We start from the raw sequence: 19,425 nt of genomic DNA, 5'->3' as shown, positions 1-19,425 counted from the left end.
GTAAATTTCTTCATTTCTTAATTTTTCGTTATAATATTTGCTTGAAACCCTTATTAGGCGCCTTTTAAATATTTCAACTCTTCACCTGTGACACTAAGTAAGTTACAATAGAGACATTAAATAATTTTTTCCATTAAATAATTTACAGAACTAGAGAAGAGATGGAAATGGAATTCGTCTTTGTTGCTTCAGCCACCAAACAAATGTAGCCTTCAAGCAGTGCGAAGATGGATCTATAGTTCCAACCAAGTAATTTTTTTTTGTAGTTGTTATTTATAGCAATTACATTCACAATATCAATTTTTAGGGTTTAATGGCAAGTGATGAAAACAAGAAAAAAAGCAGGAACAATTATTTTTGATATATGAAATGAATTTGTTTTGTATATTATTGTATTTGATCTCAAAATTTTGAATTTCAAATCACTATTGAAATTATTTCTGGTTTTGTAAAAATTAGGTTCTGATCAGAGCCTTAGGCACCGTGGCCTAGATATAAATTATAATCGATTCTATCAATATGCCACTGATATAAATTATATACATCTTTTTTAGGTATTTGAGCAAAGGTGTAGCCAAATTTAGTTTGGCTAGGGTTTCATCTCTAATCTTACGATCAAGGTACTAAATCTGATTTCTTTACTATTTGTTTAATAATTAGTATAATCAAAATCAGCTTGTTTGATACATTTTTTATGATAAAATTGGTTCAGTTTGAATTAGACTAAATAAATCGATCAGTTTTGAATTTATATTGGTTCAATTTTTATGTCTCATTTCTTCATATTTGTAATTTTTTTTTTGTTTACATGTAGGATCATGGATGAGTCGCTTGAAAATTATAAAAGTTTGCTAGAAAATGACATTGCGTTAGATGATACATTGCCATTCCAATGGTCCAGTGATCATTCTGAAGAAATCTCTGATTCTGATGATAATGTTGATGAGGAGATAGAAGGTGAACATGATGGTGGTCTAGAAAGCATTGCTCCTTCTGTTGAAATAAACAAAAGTAAAGAGGTGGATGGCGAGTTTATCAACAACCCGATGTCTTTCAGTGCTGATAAATCTTGGTTGGGAACGTACGAGATAGCAGACTTGCCTAACGAGAGTCAATTTGCTACGCACGGCCCGGCAAATGTGAATGGGGACTGGATGGGATTAATATTTTCTGACAAGAAGGCTTTATCAAGGGCACTTGAAGAGTGGCATATCAACCACTTTGTTCAAATGAAAGTGAAGAAATCTGACACTTGCCGCTATACTTGTGTTTGTGTTAAGAGTAGCTATCGTTGGAGGTTGCATGCACACAAACCAAAAGGAGCTGCATATTTTTTGGTTAGTCAATACAAAGGGTCTCATAATTGCGTTATTTCAATAGGTAATAACATGCACCGAAATTGCACATCTGCTCTAATTTGCGAGAAAATACTCCCTTCAATGAGAACATCGCTATCAATGAGTGTAAAGGAAATTCAAGTCAAGATCAAAGATGATTGGAAAACAGATATCAGCTATGAATTAGCATGGAAAGCACGTAGTAGAGCATTGAAAATGATATACGATAGTTGGGAACAATCTTTTTCTGATTTGCCAAGATATTTATCCATGATGCAAACCCCAAACCCAAATACTGTTTGGACCATAAATCCTCATTGGCTTGGAAGAGGTGAACAACAGTTTAGGCGAGTATTTTGGGCCTTCGGCCCTTCAATAGAGGGCTGGAAATTTTGTCGACCGGTGGTAAGTGTTGATGGCACTAATTTGTATGGAAAATATGAGGGATGTGCATTAATTGCTACAAGTATAGATGCTAATGGGGGGCTTTATCCGATAGCTTTTGCTATATGTGATAAAGAAAATGGAGATAATTGGGAGTGGTTTCTTCTCTCCGTGAGAGAGTTTGTTACCCGTGAAAGGAAGGTTTGTATCATATCTTATCGTTTTTCAGGTAACAAAGAGGTGGTGCGTAAAGTATTTTCTCCTAGTGATGGTCATGCTCATCGCTGGTGTTTGCGTCACATAAAAGCCAACCTTAAGAAAGCAGGTTTTACAGACAAAGTAATATTGGATAAGTTTTACAACATTGGTTGTGCAAATGCAGTTGTAGAATTTAATAGGTTGAAAGAGCAGTTAAAAACTGAATGCGAGGATGCTTGGAGATGGATAGAGGAGAAACTAAATGATGACCGTGAATATTGGGCATTAGCATTTGATGGTGGAAGAAGGTACGGTGTTATGACTACCAACTGGTCTGAAAGCCTTATCTCGGTACTTAGAGGTACTCGATCGCTACCAGTCACCGCATTTGTTGCTGCTACATTTTATAGAGTAAACCAAGCTTTTGTAGAGCGTAGCGAGGAAGGAAGAAAAATGACAAACCAGTTGTGCCCTAAAGTTCTTGCCAAAATACATCCACGACAATTAACATCTCGCGGGTATCAGGTATGTCGGTTTGGTCCATGCGTATATGAGGTTAATACCGGAACCTCATTATACCCGGTGACAATAAACAGGAGTTCATCAAGTTGTGTATGTGAGGTATTTCGACTTACCAAACTTCCTTGTAGCCATATGTTGGCTTGTTGTGGTGAACAGTGGCATAGAACAGATTTCCATACACTTTGTGATGATTGGTATTTCACTGAGATGTATCGAAACACATACTCTCTTCGGTTTCATCCCATACCAGACAAGAGGTTTTGGCCGAGCATTGAAGGACCAAATGTGCTCCCTCCTGCACTTAGGAACAAAAGAGGACGTCCAAAGTCAACTCGCATACGTAATTCAATGGATGTGAGAGAAGAAACAAATGCAACAAAGCGTAAATGCCCGCAGTGCAGTGAGCTTGGTCATTATAAAAAAAGATGTCCGCAGTTTCGAAAAACTAGAGGTAATGACATTTACATTTGTTTCAAATATTAATTTTTTTTTCTAACAAAAATATATGATATGTAGGTGCCAGAACTTGAGATCTCATCTACGGTTGAAAACTGAAGTATGCTTAACACTATTCGTAATCAAATGTGAGATTGATTGATCAATTAAAATTTATCAACTGAAACTTTTTTTTTCTAATATGAAGTTGCCATTTTATTTTATTATGATTTAAATGCTTCTCTGTGTTGCAGGTATTTTAAAAGCTTGATACAGACATATAATGTTAGGAAAGTATAAAATTTATGATTTATAATTTGTAGTGACATTTTATGCTTTTTGACTCTTTATGTTTAGTTGATATAGTAATTTAGTGATATTTTTGGATATTATATTCGTGAGATTGTTTGATCTTTTGCTGTTATTGTCCTCAAATATGTATTCTGATTGAAATGATTGTTGGTTCAAACTACTGACCAAAGGCTTTTGGATATTATATTTGTGAGATTGTTTGCTTCTTTGTTGATTGTTGTTTTATACTATGATTGTTGATTGAAATGATTGCTAATATACTCATTGAAATTGATCCGAAGTTAGTTATTGAGCAATTCAAAACAAGAATGTTTAATTCTAAAAAAATGTAGATGTACTCTGATTTTTTTTTAAAATAGAACTCATTTTAATTCTTTCAACGGAACAAGCACGCTTTGTGTGAAATTTAGAAAAATAGCCTCCACCAATCCTAGGGATCGTTGAAAGATTTAAAAAGAGTTATATTGAAAGATTTAAATGTTCTGTTGAAAGATTTAAAAAGAGTTCTATTTTAAAAAAAAAATCACTCATTTCAATTGAGATAGACTATATGACTTCAAAATAACATAATTTAACATGTGAAAATTGACCGAATCTAATTGATCCAATTAATTGAGCTGTACTCATCTCTCTATTTTTTTCTTATTTGATACATCGTCTTTTTCAGAGTAATTAAAAAGATTTTATAAAATAATATTTTTTGGAAAGAACAGATGTTGAAAGATTTTAAATATAAGCTAATCGTATATTTTCTAATTTTAGCAAATAAAATTTTACATTATTTAAATTAGATATATTTTCTAAAACATGAATAGAGAGAGTAAACAAGGAGTAAACATGAATGAGTGGGAGGGGAAGAGAGAGTAAAAATGGGGTCTACAAGGACATTTTGTTAATAATTTTCAAGAGGGGGTATTTTGTTCTATGTTTTGAATAAGAAGGGTATTATGTAAAATCTCCCCTCTTACACTCTGATCTGAAATAGAATTGACGCTTCTCCTGTGATCGAAAGAGAACGATCAATCGGAAAAGAAAAGACTTGGCGCGATTTGGAAGCGTCGAAATCGCGAAAGGAAATCCAGCGAAAAACTAGAGATTTGGCTAGAGTGAAGTGTCGATTTTATTCTTTCTTCTCCGTTTCACTGCAGAGAGAGAAGGGTAATGATTGAACTGTTTAAGCGCTGTCGAAGCTCCGACAAACTAATTTTCTTCTCCTCCTTTCCTTCCTGGTTTTCATTTTACTTATTTTCATCGTCTTCTCCTTTTCTTTTGAATAATTTTTTCAAACCTTAGATAATGACACTAGAGTAATTTTAAGCAATACCAGTGGTTGTTTAGAATATATGTATATTAAATTCTTTTATTCTATTTACGAGTTTTGATCAACAAAATTCAATTCACAATCTATTCTTTTCTTGTCTTTCCTATTAAATTGAACTCTATTCTTTTTAGTTCGTATTCCGATCAGAGCCTTAATAAACGGGCATTAAGCGCAGCCCAAAAAAGCCCATATAACGATCCAGTCCTAAAGTGCTGCTGCATACGGAAAAACTATAAACCCTAATCCTGATCTATAAAAACAATCTTTCACTCTCAGCCTCCTCTCCTTCACTCTTAAAACCCTGTTTACTAAAACCCTAGCGCAGTCCGCCTCTCAGTTTTTATTCAATTCAAAGATATGAGGGCGCCAATTAGAGGGCGTGGCGGCTCTCCTTTCAGGGGAGGCAGTGCCAGTGGAGGAAGAGGAAGAGGCGGCCGGGATGGCGGTGGGAGAGGTTTTGGTGGTAGAGGTGACAGCGGCGGCAGAGGCGGCGGAAGAGGTCGTGGCGGTATGAGAGGAGGAGGGAGAGGCGGCAGAGGTGGCAGAGGAGGAGGTATGAAGGGTGGAGCAAAGGTTACAGTTGTTCCTCATAGGCACGACGGGGTGTTTTTGGCGAAGGGGAAGGAGGATGCTCTTTGCACGAAGAACATGGCTGCTGGAGAATCTGTCTATGGAGAAAAGCGCATCTCTGTTCAGGTTTTTTGTCTCATTGCTTTATTGGTATCTATCTGATTAATACGGGAAAAAGTATGGCGTAGTGTAATAACTTTTTATTTTTTCCCCGATTTGTAGGGTGATGATGGAACCAAGGTTGAGTATAGGGTCTGGAATCCATTTAGATCCAAGCTGGCAGCTGCTATAATCGGCGGTGTGGACAATATTTGGATTGTAAGTTTTTTCTACTCAATCTTTTGATATTTCCAGAAGATTAGTTATTAAATGTAAGATTGTTTATACTGTGATTCTAGTAATGGTGTACTCTGCATTCTTTTCATGTAGATTAATGTATAGTTTAATTCATTAGTCTGGTTCTAGAATACTGCCTTTTTTAATAGAACCAGTTAGTATAACATGTTGTGTTACCTGGAGCGCTGAAATCCACTTTTTAGATCTGTATCTTTCTTGGTGGACTATTATAGTTCTTGAACATGTCGGTTTTGTAAAGAATGCGGTTTACATAATATATGTTGTCACTTGTTGAATTTGTTCGTTCTTTCTGATACTAATTAAAATTTCAGGCCCCTGGAACTAAGGTTCTCTATCTTGGTGCTGCTTCTGGTACCACTGTCTCCCACGTGTCTGACCTTGTGGGGCCGGTAAGTTCTAAACCATGTTAATATTTTATCTTAATACTTGTCTTGAACATTATTTTTTACTTGAAAACATTTTATTTTATGGCAGACTGGAGTTGTATATGCGGTTGAGTTCTCACATAGAAGTGGCCGAGATTTGGTTAACATGGCCAAGAAGAGAACAAATGTTATACCGATCATTGAGGATGCAAGGCATCCAGCCAGGTACCGCATGCTGGTTGGTATGGTTGATGTCATTTTCTCTGATGTGGCACAACCTGACCAGGTACACTTTTCTCTAGATAAGTCCTCTAGAAAATTCTAGAGCCCATTTTCCACCTCGGTATGAGTTTCCTTTTGGTATAGTGTAAAATAATTTCAATCTGTAGTCGTCAGAATATTTATTTTTGTATGATTTCTGAGTTTTGAATATGATGGCACAAGCAAATGATGAGATTTATATACTCGGATTCCCCTTAACTACATCTTTGGATGATTACAAATGAGTATCTGATGCAACTGAAGTGCCCTCTACTTTGTGTTTACATTTTAATTTAATATTATTTATGACCTTTGATTCTTTTCAATTATATTCATGATGAGATTTATATACTCGGATTCCCCTTAACTACATCTTTGGATGATTACAATTGAGTATCTGATGCAATTCACAGTTCTATTTTTGTTTACTCTTTTTTTATTTTGTTTGTGCTTTGATACCTATCAAATATTTTGTTGTCAATGAGCTTTTCCTGGTATTTTGAAAAATTGAACATAATGTTTGTTTAGGAGTGTTGTCTTTTTCTTTGCTAGCTATTATAAGTGCAAGGTCTTCTACCATATCTTTTGATGCACCTATGTACATATATATAGCTTATGTAATTGGTACATGTTCATTGATGATAGCTCTTAAATTGTTATCAGGAAAACAGTTCCTAGTTTGCCGAGTTGAGTTGAAAATTGACAGATCAGAATCTTGTTGTCCTTTTTGGATACTTTTTGAATCTTGTACTTAATTTTTTTGAATGTTATCTTTGAAGTTTTATTTTTTCCATCCACTGATACTTAAATTGCTATTATTGAATGTTATCTTTGAAGTTTTATTTTGTACCAAAGTAATTCTTTTTGTTAAATTTTCCTTTTTAAAACAGCTTTCACTTTGGTAAAATAATTCACTTGAAATGACAATGTGTCCTAAATGTGTTTTTGTTGAGCCATCTGTTGTCTAGAAAGGTTAGCTGAATTAAACTGGGCAAAGGCTATAGTGCTACCTCATATGTCATGGATTTATTGGATATGACGTTTTTATCTTGTTTTTAATCATTCAGGCAAGAATTTTAGCATTGAATGCGTCCTATTTCTTGAAGAATGGAGGTCATTTTGTTATTTCGATCAAGGTACAATCATTTCTGTTAGTGGCAAAATTTTAGGGTTAATACAAGTTTCTTTTCTGAGGTATTTATGTTAATCTGTCCCCTTTTTACTGGTAGATATTCTGCTATATTGAATTTTTGTAGTTTTATCTGTATTTTTATTGCATCATAACAAATCCAAACAGCAACTCATTATGAAATGAATATAAACACTCATTGCAGAAAGATACATAAAAGTAATTAACTCAAACATCATTCATACATGTGCAATGTTTTAACTGTGGTTCATTGCTTACAACAAAACTTGGTTTTGCCCTTTAACAGATGAATTTTATGTGAACCTCAATTTTGAATTTTGTTTCAAATGATGGAAATAATAACTCAATTTATTAACTGTATTTAGGCAAACTGTATCGACTCGACTGTGCCGGCGGAGGCAGTGTTTGCAAGTGAAGTGAAGAAGCTGCAAGCTGAGCAGTTCAAGCCAGCAGAGCAGGTTACATTGGAGCCTTTTGAGCGTGACCATGCATGTGTTGTCGGTGCTTACCGCGTGCCAAAGAAGGCTAAGTCAACAGCTTAGGAGCCTATCTTAGCACAAATACATTAAGCTGAAGAGCAAAATCTGTACTTCATGTTTTCTGATATTCTGTATGGAGCTATGGATGTTGAATTGTTGTGTACACTTAGGATATTGTCAGTAGAGATTGTTAGTTTTGAATATTTAGTATCTTGATTGCTTTTTGGAGCTTTTTTTATTAATGTCTTTTTTATTTTTGCATGATAGTCCGATACTTAACGTATATGGTCTTGTATTGGATATTATTTTATCCCAATGTATTTCCCATAGGACTTTTTTATTAAAATAGAATTTCTTTTAAAAGTTTCAACATAATAAGCACGGTTTGCTTGGATTTTGGAAAAATAGCCTTCACCGATCTTAGAGATCGATGGAGTAAGAAAATCAAAAGCTAGGATTGGTGGAGCTAATTTTCTTCTTGGCTGCACACTGCACAGATGGCTACACCAAATAGTTCCACCGGTTTTGTGGATTGGTGGACCCTAAAAAAATGTCACTATCGGTTCTATGGATCGGTGTAGCCTCAAAAAATTTCTCCACCATTCTTAAGGATTGGTGTAGCTTCAAAAATTCTCTCCACCATTTTGAAAATTTGTAAATCAAGGCTCCACTGATTCTTAGGATTAGTGCAGTTAAATATGGAATCTTTTGTGGAGTATTCTGTTTCGGGTGCAAAATTGGCTCCATTGATCCTTAGGATCAGTGTAGCTTTTGATTTTCTTGCTCCACCGATTCTAGGGATCGGTGGAGGCTATTTTTCTAAAATCTAAGTAAATTGTGCTTGTTTTGTTGAAATGTATCTTATCCTGTCTATGTCCGTATTACTTGATATTCGGATTGTGTTGAAAATTGTTGTATCTGATATTTGGATTGTGTTGAAAATTGTTGTATCGCCCATCCTGTATTGTATTTGATATTCATACAGATTAATTTGAGTTGTTAATAAATTAAAATTGTAAACACATACATATACACGAATCAAATAACAAAAAAAAAATTCATTTTCATATATAAAAGAAATTTGCTAGTTATTGAATTGATGAGCACAAACGAAGATGAGAACAATTATTCGCAAATTTGAGCAACTAATTATTGATCTCAATCCTTTTTGTAGTTGGCCTTTATGTCTCTCTAACGTATTTAATTTGCAAAATCTTTAGAGAAACACGCAAATATGCAACATATCAAAAGAACTTGCTACTTCTTTCATCAAGATTGTAAAGTTTATTCACCACTTTTTTTTTAACAAAGGAACCTCCTTTGAAGTCTGTCTTATATCCATGAATGAGAGGTTTCTTTGTTGAGAAAAGCTGTGATTAAGCATTGACAATCTAATGTTCCAGTTTTATTGCTAAATAGAAAATTAAGATTGGACACGAGTGGAAATGAATATGGAGGAAGACTCTTGAAGAAAAGAGATATAAAGAAAAATGAAGAGAATATGGATTTAATTAAATGGAGTAAGTCAAGAGGCGGTTGAGAAATGATCTCTACACAAAAAAATAATTACCAACACTTTAACATGTTTCAAGTATAATATATATGTTTCGGTTCTGCCTAGTACGTAGGTTTCACAATTTCAAAATTAAAACATAAACATAAGAAAGAAATTAAAAAAAGAGAGTAGCGAAGCGTTTTGTTGCTACACTAATATATCTTATCATGAGCACTCATTTTGCAATAGAGATACATCTATTATATTGTATATACCCTGATAATCAAAGCATGGAAAAAAAAAATACACGAATTACATGTTCAAAATCTACTTGTTTTCTAACGTGTTGTTGTCTTTATTTAATTAGCACGATATATATAATATACGTGACATCACATATATACTTCATTCTGTAATTTTTCAATCATTTACTGTTTCAAACCTTTTATTTTACTTATACTGAATTAAAATATTCTCACCATTCAATGATAACGGTAAAACATATAGAAAATATCATAGAATGTTGGCTTTTAAATTCTTGTATTACAACAAAGGATTACATAATGGTAGTTCTCTGGAATAAGGTTTTTTTTTTTTTTATATATCTACTTGAAAATCTCATTTTATCCGTTGTATCTGATTACAGCAAAGGATTACAACAAAGGATGTCACTACTGGAATCGGATACACTTAGGGGTGAAAACGGAGCCGGATTATCCGGCGCTCCGTATCCGCATATAATCCGAATCCGGATTAAACGGATTCGGATAATACCCGGATACGAATTCGGATAATTTTTGGATATTCATAAAAAATCCGGATTCGGATACGGATACAGAGTCCTAAACGGAGCAGATATCTGAATTATCCGATACCCAATAACCAAATACAACCCACTTAAAATAATTTATTTAAAAACAAAATAAATCTAGATTTTCAGATCCATAATCCATTGTTTGAGTCTCAAATCCGAAAATATTCAGATCCAAAACCCATCTAGGTGCTGTGCCCAGCCATCCCACTCAAGGTGTTATATAGTCTCTCTACTTACCTCTCTTTATTGTTATTAAATATTGTGGGACTTAACCAAGTACATAAAAACCGGAGCTGCTGAGTGGTGACCGGTGAGGCGCTAGGCGCTGGGTCAATCGTTCTCATCTTTTAAAATCTGGGCTGAGGCGCTAGGCTACTATCTAAATCTGGGCTGGGCCTGTAAATCATGTTTTGATTGATTTGAGAAGTAATGTTTTTATGCTTTCATCTTTTTAAATATTAAAATATTCATATTCATGCATGATTAATTGATTATGGATCTGAGTCCCCGGATTTATTCAAAAAAATACTAAAAGCTTATTAAATATTTAATTGAATTGAGGGTATCATATTAATATTTTACGAAGTTCATATATTTTAATTATCCGACCATTATCCGTTTTATATTCGTATTCGAATCCGTATCCGTAGACTATCCGTTCTGTATCCGTATCCGTTTAAGGCGGATTTGGTTTTGAATTTTGATATCCTTTTACTATCCGTATCCGTATTCGTATCCGCTCATTATCCGACGGATGCGGATATGGTATCAGCATTATCCGCTCCGTATCCGCTCCGTTTTCACCCCTATCATACACTACTTGAAAATCTCATTTTATATCTAATTTCTTGTAGAATCAGTTTTTTTTTTTTTTTAAAAAAAAATGATGAAGGTCAAGTTTTTAAATTTCATACTCTTGTATTACAATAAAAGATTTTCTTCATCTGAGTTCCAAATTCATAATCTCCTATATGAAAACTATGTGTCTTTGCCACTAAATAAAATGCTAGTTCTTTGTAGAATCAGATTATTGCTGCAAATTTTATGTTTTTGTGCAGAAATTGAAGCTTTACACGTCATGGAGCAACAATAGGGGCAAAACGAGCAGCGACGTTGATTTGAAAGTCTCCTAGTGGTTAATGCAGACCGTATTACTATTAGGAGTCAAGCATGCAACAAGCTAAGTCAGAAGATCGACAGTTCTTAATGCGACCCGTATTGGCTAATACAATCTTGATGATGAAGGAAATCGATCAAGTATATATGGGTCACCTATCTTCTTCGTTCTATAGCTACCTGTAACTCTAATTCATGCTCTCATATTGTTATCCAGATTTTGAAATTGTAACGCATCAATGTCCACTATCTTGTTCGTTCAATCGTGAAATCCTTTCATTATAAAGTAATAAATATGCGATGTAGTAATTCTAAACTTTCAAACTATAATGAGATCCTTTCTTGATGAATTTAATAAAGAAAAAAAAAATGTAATATGTTTTCTATTGACATCAGCTAGATGTTCATGTTTATAAGATGGTAGAAGTAGGATGTTCTTAAGCTCCTTAATTTTTTGGCGAGCTTAATTTCAAAATTTATCAGAATAACTCAAAAGATGAATTTAAATCGTTGAAACCGATCTGCTTTACAACTGATGCATTCACATATCAAATTTGTAAAATTTCGAATTAATTAGTATAGAGTAAAACGGTTAAAAAAGATTTACAAGTTAATTTTAATACGCTCATTTTTTATCATTTTTTTTACCGCTTGACTTTATACTAAATTAATTCGAAAATTTATAAATTTAATTTGTATACGCATAACTCACCAAGTAGATCTTTCTAATAGTTTAATTTTTTATTTAATTTTTAAATTTATCATTTAAAGTCAATACGATATATTTTGAAAGTAAATTCAGCAAGAACACCCTAGTTCTACTCGAAATTGGTTAGAACCTGTAAGATATAAGTGGTCCTGTGTTTTTTTAATGGGCTTTGGTCTTGTTGGGCTTTTAGTAGTACAGCTGTAGAGATTAGAATATCTTCAACTTAATTGTTTGTTGGGTCTCTGTGGAGGATCGTCTTACAGTTGCAATACATGTACTTCTACTTCAAATGTGTGTTTAAACTTTAAAGCAGTGTTCTAAATATCTAGCTATAGCGATTTTGAATCTAAAAACTTCAGCTAAGAAGTAAAACTGCGCTAATCGAGCTACAACCATTATAGCGGTAATAGCAATCCGCTATAGCGCGTAGCGCATAGCGGCAATAGCGGTTAGCTATGCTACATGGGCTTATTATTATTATTTTGCAATTTAAATGAGTTTTAAAGTCCAAACTAAAATTAAATTACATGATATTTTTTTTAAAAAAAAATTAAGAATAAATTTGAACATTGTGCGTTGGACTATATCAATTAAATTATTTGTATCATGCATTGTGCGTTGGACTCCTCAGAAATTAAAACAAAATCTAGTCTTTGAGATAATATTATAACTTCTTAATCAATTTGGTTTTTTCTATGAGATTTTAGATAATGTTTATTATTAGTAGAAATATAAAATATATTTTTTGAAAAGAAAAAAACGCTATGTATGATAGCTGCGCTATTCGCTAAATTTTTTTTTTTTTGTCCCCGTTATGCCGCTATAAACGCTATTTAGAACCTTGGTTTAAAGTATTATCGAAGAAAAACAGCTTACAACACAAATAAAAAGGAAATAGAGTAGGTCCGATGGGCATCATACCTACTTTGGTTCCAACGGGTTTATTCACCGTCGGATTGGCTTTAGGATTCGCGCCAAAACTTTCGCGTCTGCTTTAATATTCATGCGCACAAATCCTGAAGCAAATTAGACGGTATATCTGCCCATCGGAACCAAACTAGATCCGATGGGCATCGGACCTACACCTTTCTCCATCAAATACTCAGCGACTTGCTCAGCATTATTATTGTTTATTTTTCTTATTGCTTTATACCTTTTTTTTTTCTTCTAAGTGCACTCAAATCAATTGATAAAACACAATTAATTAATCGGGACGAAATGCAAGTCTCTTATGTTTTCCGTATCATTGAAAAAAATAGTAAAATCGGGTAGGCTGAGTTAGGAGATGGATTAATAAGAAGCTGATAATTTTAAAATTTGTGTCAATTTGTTATTAACTGGCCAGATTCAAACTCAAATTTTGAGTTACCTCGTACCATATGAATTCTAGCTCCATCCCTGTTGAGCATGAAAAAAATATAATTGCTTCTGATAAAGGCGATGATTTACATACCATTTTTTTTGAAGCACATTCCTCGATAGATTACTAAACCGTTTCTTCAATTTGTCAGTCACTAAACTTGATTATTTTTGCATTCTAAATTACTGAAAATAATTAAGATTTTATTGCATATTATTGACAGAATTTTTTTTTTCCATTCTAAATTACCGAAGGTAGTTTATTGGCTTTATTCTAATCAAATCACGCTGTTACCTTTTTTATATAAAAAAAAATTGGAGTGCTGATATCAACGCTGCATCAGTGAAGTATCATTCTCACGACAACAAAAAATTATGTCCATATATAAACTTGTTCCATATCAGAAGTAAAAATTGTCCGTGTCAACAAATTGTTCATGTCAGCGTCATATATATATTTTTTTTTGAAGGTCAATCAGCGTCATATGTTCACATTATTAAATTTTTGGAGGTATCCTTGCAATTCGCTGTTGCCATGTTAATGCCAATAGATAGACAGATAAATTGTTAAATAAACTATTTTTTTTATTATGTAAGTTGCATCGCACGTCTCTGTTTGAATTAACCTGTACATTGAAAAAAAAACTTATACATGCAAGTACATATTTACACGGTCCCGCCAATGAGAATTATAAAAACACTAGCTAGCAAGTGCTACTATAAATTACTCGAGAAGCAAGCTCAATTCATAGAGAAGCAAGCTCAATACATGACACAGGAATAGCGTTAATCCAGAAATAGCTGCTATTCTTAGCGAACTATTCTCACTATTTCACGTTTGGGTGAAAAAATCGCTATTCTCAACACAAGGAATAGCTCGGGTTAGCTGCTATTCTTATGAAATATTGAATTAGCGGTTATTCCGAATTTAGAGTTAGCGAACTATTCCAAGCTGTTCTTTGTTTCATCCAAACGTACCCTTTAAGACAATATAGTAGATAAACTCAAGAGTTAAAATTAGTATTAATTCATACACTGACTTACCATTTAAGTTTGGCTTATTTTATAGCCTTATAATATCATTCAAGAGTCACATTTACTTCTTCAACAACTTTTCATGTTTTTAAAACGCTCTTAATTACCATCTAAAGACACTCAAAAGATCGTACGAGAGACCCACAAAATAAAACATAATTTCAACACTATCTGATCACGTTAAAAACACAATCAAAACTCACACCTAACTAATTAATAACATAAATCTTCAAAAGTTGTCACATAATTATCACGCCATTTAAGATTTCGTTCTAATTTTATAATAATATTTTACATAAAATTGTAAAATATGTTTTTATCTTTCTGTAAAACTTTGAATCACATTAATTAAAACTCGTATAAAAAATTTATAGTTAAAATACTAAGATATATCAATAGATGCAGTTTTCGACGGATACAATTGCTACTGCTGAACTGGACCATCATTCGACTTATATTCCGATTTTTTTTAAAATACCCATTAAAAAAAATTAATTTAATAAAAATAACCAGATCTGAACTGAAATTTTAAAAATACCCAAACCGTGGATTTTTTTCGCGACCCAGAATTTTGATTCCGGGCCGCGGAAAAAATTCGCGCTCCGAAATATATATATATATTTTTTAATTTTTTATTCCGGGCGCGGATATTTTCCGCGGCCCGGATTTTTAAATTGTTATGATTTTTGAAGGTTTTTTGATATGTTAACCAGAGGTGCAAAGTTGGGCTCAGAAACACTCCTTCAGCAGTTCGGGCAATTTTTGAGAGCCGATATCTTACGATCTGTTTTGAGATTTTGTATGAAATTTCACAGTCTTATTCTATGAAGTCAAGAATGCATGTCGGTAAATTTTCATGATTTTTGAAGGTTTTTTGATATGTTAACCAGAGGTGCAAAGTTGGGCTCAGAAGCACTCCTTCAGCAGTTCGGGCAATTTTTGACAGCCGATATCTCACAATCTGTTTTGAGATTTTGTATGAAAATTCACAATCTTATTTTATGAAGTTAAGAATGCATGTCGGTAAATTTGCATGATTTTCGAAGGTGTTTTGATATGTTAATCAGAGGTGCAAATTTGGGCTCAGAAGCACTCCTTCAGCAGTTCGAGCAATTTTTGAGAACCGATATCTCACGATCTGTTTTGAGATTTTGTATGAAACTTTACAGTCTTATTCTATGAAGTCAAGAATGCATGTCGGTAAATTTTCATGATTTTTGAATGTGTTTTGATATGTTAACCAGAGGTGCAAAGTTGAGACTAAAAAACAATATTTTCTTTCTCCAAACTCCAAAAAAAAAAAAAAAAAATTTAAAAATCCGGGCCGCGGAAAATATCCGCGCCCGGAATAAAAAATAAATTTTTTTTTTTTTTTTCGGAGCGCGAATTTTTTCCGCGGCCCGGAATAAAAATTCTGGGTCGCGGAAAAAATCCGCGGTTTGAGTATTTTTAAAATTTCATTTCAGATATGGTTATTTTTATTAAATTAATTATTTTAATGGGTATTTTAAAAAAAATCGGCTTATATTGAGCGGTGTCACATGTGTCCTTGCTTTCAATGGTGACGAATATTTGATGATGGAATCATATTTTGAAGCAGCACAGGTCTGCACAGCCACTTAACTAATAAGCATTACTTTATTGATCAATTAATAATTATCCCTTTTTTTTGCCTCGAAAAATGCTGGATATACCCTGCTTTTGGCACCAAGCTACCATGCCAACCATTATCAAAATTTTGGAATTTTTTTTTAGCAAATTCTTCTGGAATCAAGATATATTTGTCCTTTCGGATTTATTTAGAAAACGCTCTTGTTCCACGCCTTTTTTTTTTGGTCAATTTTACAAATACATTTGTAATTGCAATATGTATTTGACAGTTGTCACTTCAAAATTTTTAATTGTGAAAAATCAGTTTAGACATTTTGAACTGTATCTAAACATTTTTTTGCAGTGTTAGGACCATCTGCCGTGTCTCCTGCCGTGTCTTGCATTATTGAAGTGTTTTTTTTTTTCTTCTTTCAAATCAAGTTTTTCTTTTTCAAATAGTTTCTGAAAGTTACAACTTGCTTTGATCACATAAAATTCAAGAAATATCAAGATCGAACCATTAACTTGCAGTCCCGCTAAAAGCTGTAAATTAAATGTATAAATTGATCTACGTTTGAGTTAGAGATTCATATTTAGTTATGTTTAAATGATACCAAATCGGTTCATTTCATGTATCAAAAAAGAAACAATCCGTTGTTGTTTCCAATAAGAGTAGGTTAAAATATATTATTGGTTTTACGTTCTTATTATGCTTCATATCTTTATCTCCGTTTTTAAAGTTTGAATAGTTAATTTGAATAGCTTAACATGATTTTCATATTAAAATGTGCTTGGAGGAAAAAATTTATATTTTTTGAATTTTTTATAAATTGGTACAAATTTTATATTTTCATCTAAAACAGCGATTTTCTGATAATCCGATCTAACAATTTATTATTGGATGCTATTATCAAGTTTATCAAAAAAAAAATATATATATATTATTATTGGATGTCTCTTTCATTCTCACACTGTCTTTCCTCTCCTTTCCCTATCACAAAATGTGAGTACACCCAATTAAATGCTGTCATAGATTTTTTATTTAATGCAACGGCCAATGGATAAAGTCAAATACAAATGTTAGGTACTTATGTTGCATGTTAATCAAGATTTGTTCAATATTATTGGATGCTTTGTACTTTAGTAATTCTTTGACTATTCATCTTTTTTAGTACATATTTCCACAAATTATATATGTATTAGTCTTTTACAAGGGGCGATATGACGTCAAGATTTGTATGCACTTGTTTCGTACGAATTTTAAAATTATCTATATAAACTTTGATAATTTAAACCTGATATTAGATTGAGTTTGGGTCGATGCTCATCTGCTCATCGGACTGTTCTCATTCCGTTGGCGTTTTTTATTTTATTTCTTTTATTTCCGTCTCTATCCAGCAATCATTATTTGGATTGTATTGATTATTTTACTTGGTCATATAAATGCCACTTGCCAAACATTTTACATTTATTGGATTATTAAGTAGTCTTAATCAGAGAGCTAGGTGTTATATTATTTTAATAAATGATAATAAAATTTCAAAACCTTTTGAGTTGGTGAACACACTTGAATTGCATTAATTTGTTTTCACGTTAAAGACTTATCTTCCCATTGCCCTTTATTATTGCTTTCTATGTTAATGTCAAATTGTCAATACATGGACGGATAAGTTGCATTGACTCGTCTATGTTTGAATTTACTTGCACATCGATTACTTGAATATAAAAATTAGTACATGGAAGGACATGTCCTTGCTTTCAAAATGGTGACGAATATTTGATGATGAAATCATATCAATTAAGATTGGAATTGGGAAAATGCTGGATATACCCTCCTTTTGGCACCAACCAACCTGGCAACCATTAGCAAAATTTTGGAAATTTTCTTTAATCAAGATAATATATATATGTTTTTTTACTCACTCAACTACCGAAATTTTTATTAATAGAAAATTATTTTAATAAATATCGATAATGGATAACGGATTTGAGTTTTTTTTTCAAGATATAGGGAAAACATGATAGTGTATAATGTTCTCCGGACGTTATAGACTATCACGGCCAGAAACAGCCTGTTTCGGTCTCTGTTTCTACCAAGAACATACCCTGTTTTGGTATAAACTGGTACTGTTTCAGGCCATGATAATCTATAACATTCTCTGGACGTTATAGACTACTACGTTTTCCTTATATCTGGAAATAATTCAGATTCGTTCTCCATTATCGATATTTAATTAATTAATTTCTTACTAGTATCAAACTCGTGCATTGCAACGGGGACATATTATAAATATATCAATGAAAATAATAATTATCTAAAAATTAAAAGCAGTGTTTTAAATAGCGCGCTATAGCGGCGCCGCTATAGCGTTTTCCGGCCAAAAAAGCTATGGCGCTATGCCCAAATAGCGTTGCTATAGCGCGCTATTCCGCGCTATAGCGCCGCTATTTGAGCATAGCGCGATTTTTTTAACCCGTACGCTATTTCGCGATAAACGCTATTTAAACCATTGATTAAAACACATGTTAATAGAAAATTTATATGATTATGTATTTTTAATTAACTTTAATCGTGATCTCTGTAACAATTTGATGATGAGATGATTTTTTATTTTTAAATACCAATGATATCAAATAATAGCTCGATTCGAATCTAATATCAAATATCATACAACAATTCAATATCAACATATAATATGATATCAAAAAACATAAATAAAAAGTGTTATCGTGTGTATGTATAAGATATATACACACACACACATATTATAAGAAAAATATATATTCACACACACGTTCCAATTTATATTCTTCTTTGTTTCTAATTTAGAACACACACACACACACACACACACACACACACACATATTGATATATTCTATATCGGAAATATATTCTAAATTGCCCACACCAATATGTATAGAAACAAAGAAAGAGAACTAAGGAAATAAAAAAAATGATTTCCATTGTGATCCGTATAGAAACGAAGAAGTAAGAAAACAATAAATAAGAAAATGGAAGGTGGAGTCTTCTCAATTGAAGAGGAGAAATATGAAAACAAAAAAACAAAAAAAAAACAGATAAATATATCGCTAAATTTCAGAATTTATTCAATTTTAATTGTAACATATCGTGTGACAGCATATGTAGTGGGTATGTTTTAAACTAAATTTAGACTTCTATACATAAAACAGATACATTTAATCAAAAGAAGACAAAATATGTAATTGGAGAGCTGAGATCAAATCCAAAGTTTCATCTCTCAATTGTAGCCGTTGGCAGATCGGACACCCAACGTGCTTTATAATAGAATAGAGATTAATAAAAATTTCGGCACTGAACTACGTAAGCTTATATTGTCTAATCGAAATTTTAAGAAAGAATCTTACAAGTTCGTGCTGGAATTAGAGATGCGATCGTAAAAATATTATGTCCATGCTGTTGAAATTAACAAACAAAAAAACACCAAAGATTATTCTTCAGTCCGAATATTTTTGTTGTTGTTGAAGTTTCTAAATTGCATCTATCCGTGGATTAGCTAGTTATTAGTATTGTGACAAATTATAAATTAAAAAATAATTCGAAGAATTTGTCTTTGGTCAATTGACAAAGGTAC

General features: G+C 32.7%; 2 protein-coding genes and 1 non-coding gene across 3 annotated transcripts; all 3 read left to right on the top strand.

Annotated features, from left to right (window-relative positions):
- Positions 1-554: 554 nt before the first annotated feature.
- On the top strand, positions 555-3,147 carry LOC144543901 (uncharacterized). The gene is made up of 3 exons (XM_078292351.1): positions 555-620; positions 815-2,823; positions 3,131-3,147. Exons 2-3 carry the CDS (start codon positions 819-821, stop codon positions 3,145-3,147), a joined length of 2,022 nt encoding a protein of 673 aa, XP_078148477.1. The 5' UTR covers positions 555-620; positions 815-818.
- A 1,594-nt stretch (positions 3,148-4,741) lies between these two features.
- Positions 4,742-7,892, top strand: LOC144576271 (rRNA 2'-O-methyltransferase fibrillarin 1-like). The gene is made up of 6 exons (XM_078326588.1): positions 4,742-5,205; positions 5,302-5,397; positions 5,748-5,825; positions 5,911-6,087; positions 7,130-7,198; positions 7,578-7,892. Exons 1-6 carry the CDS (start codon positions 4,867-4,869, stop codon positions 7,752-7,754), a joined length of 936 nt encoding a protein of 311 aa, XP_078182714.1. The 5' UTR covers positions 4,742-4,866; the 3' UTR covers positions 7,755-7,892.
- On the top strand, positions 6,243-6,319 carry LOC144543989 (small nucleolar RNA snoR60). Its single transcript, XR_013508123.1, has one exon. It is a non-coding gene; the product is annotated as a small nucleolar RNA snoR60 (small nucleolar RNA).
- Positions 7,893-19,425: the final 11,533 nt, after the last annotated feature.

The sequence above is a fragment of the Carex rostrata genome, chromosome 25 (assembly GCF_964058835.1).
Source record: "Carex rostrata chromosome 25, lpCarRost1.2, whole genome shotgun sequence".
Classification (NCBI taxonomy): Eukaryota; Viridiplantae; Streptophyta; class Magnoliopsida; order Poales; family Cyperaceae; genus Carex; species Carex rostrata.
Note: the sequence above shows the minus strand (reverse complement) of the source record. Positions and strands in the feature narration are given on the sequence as shown.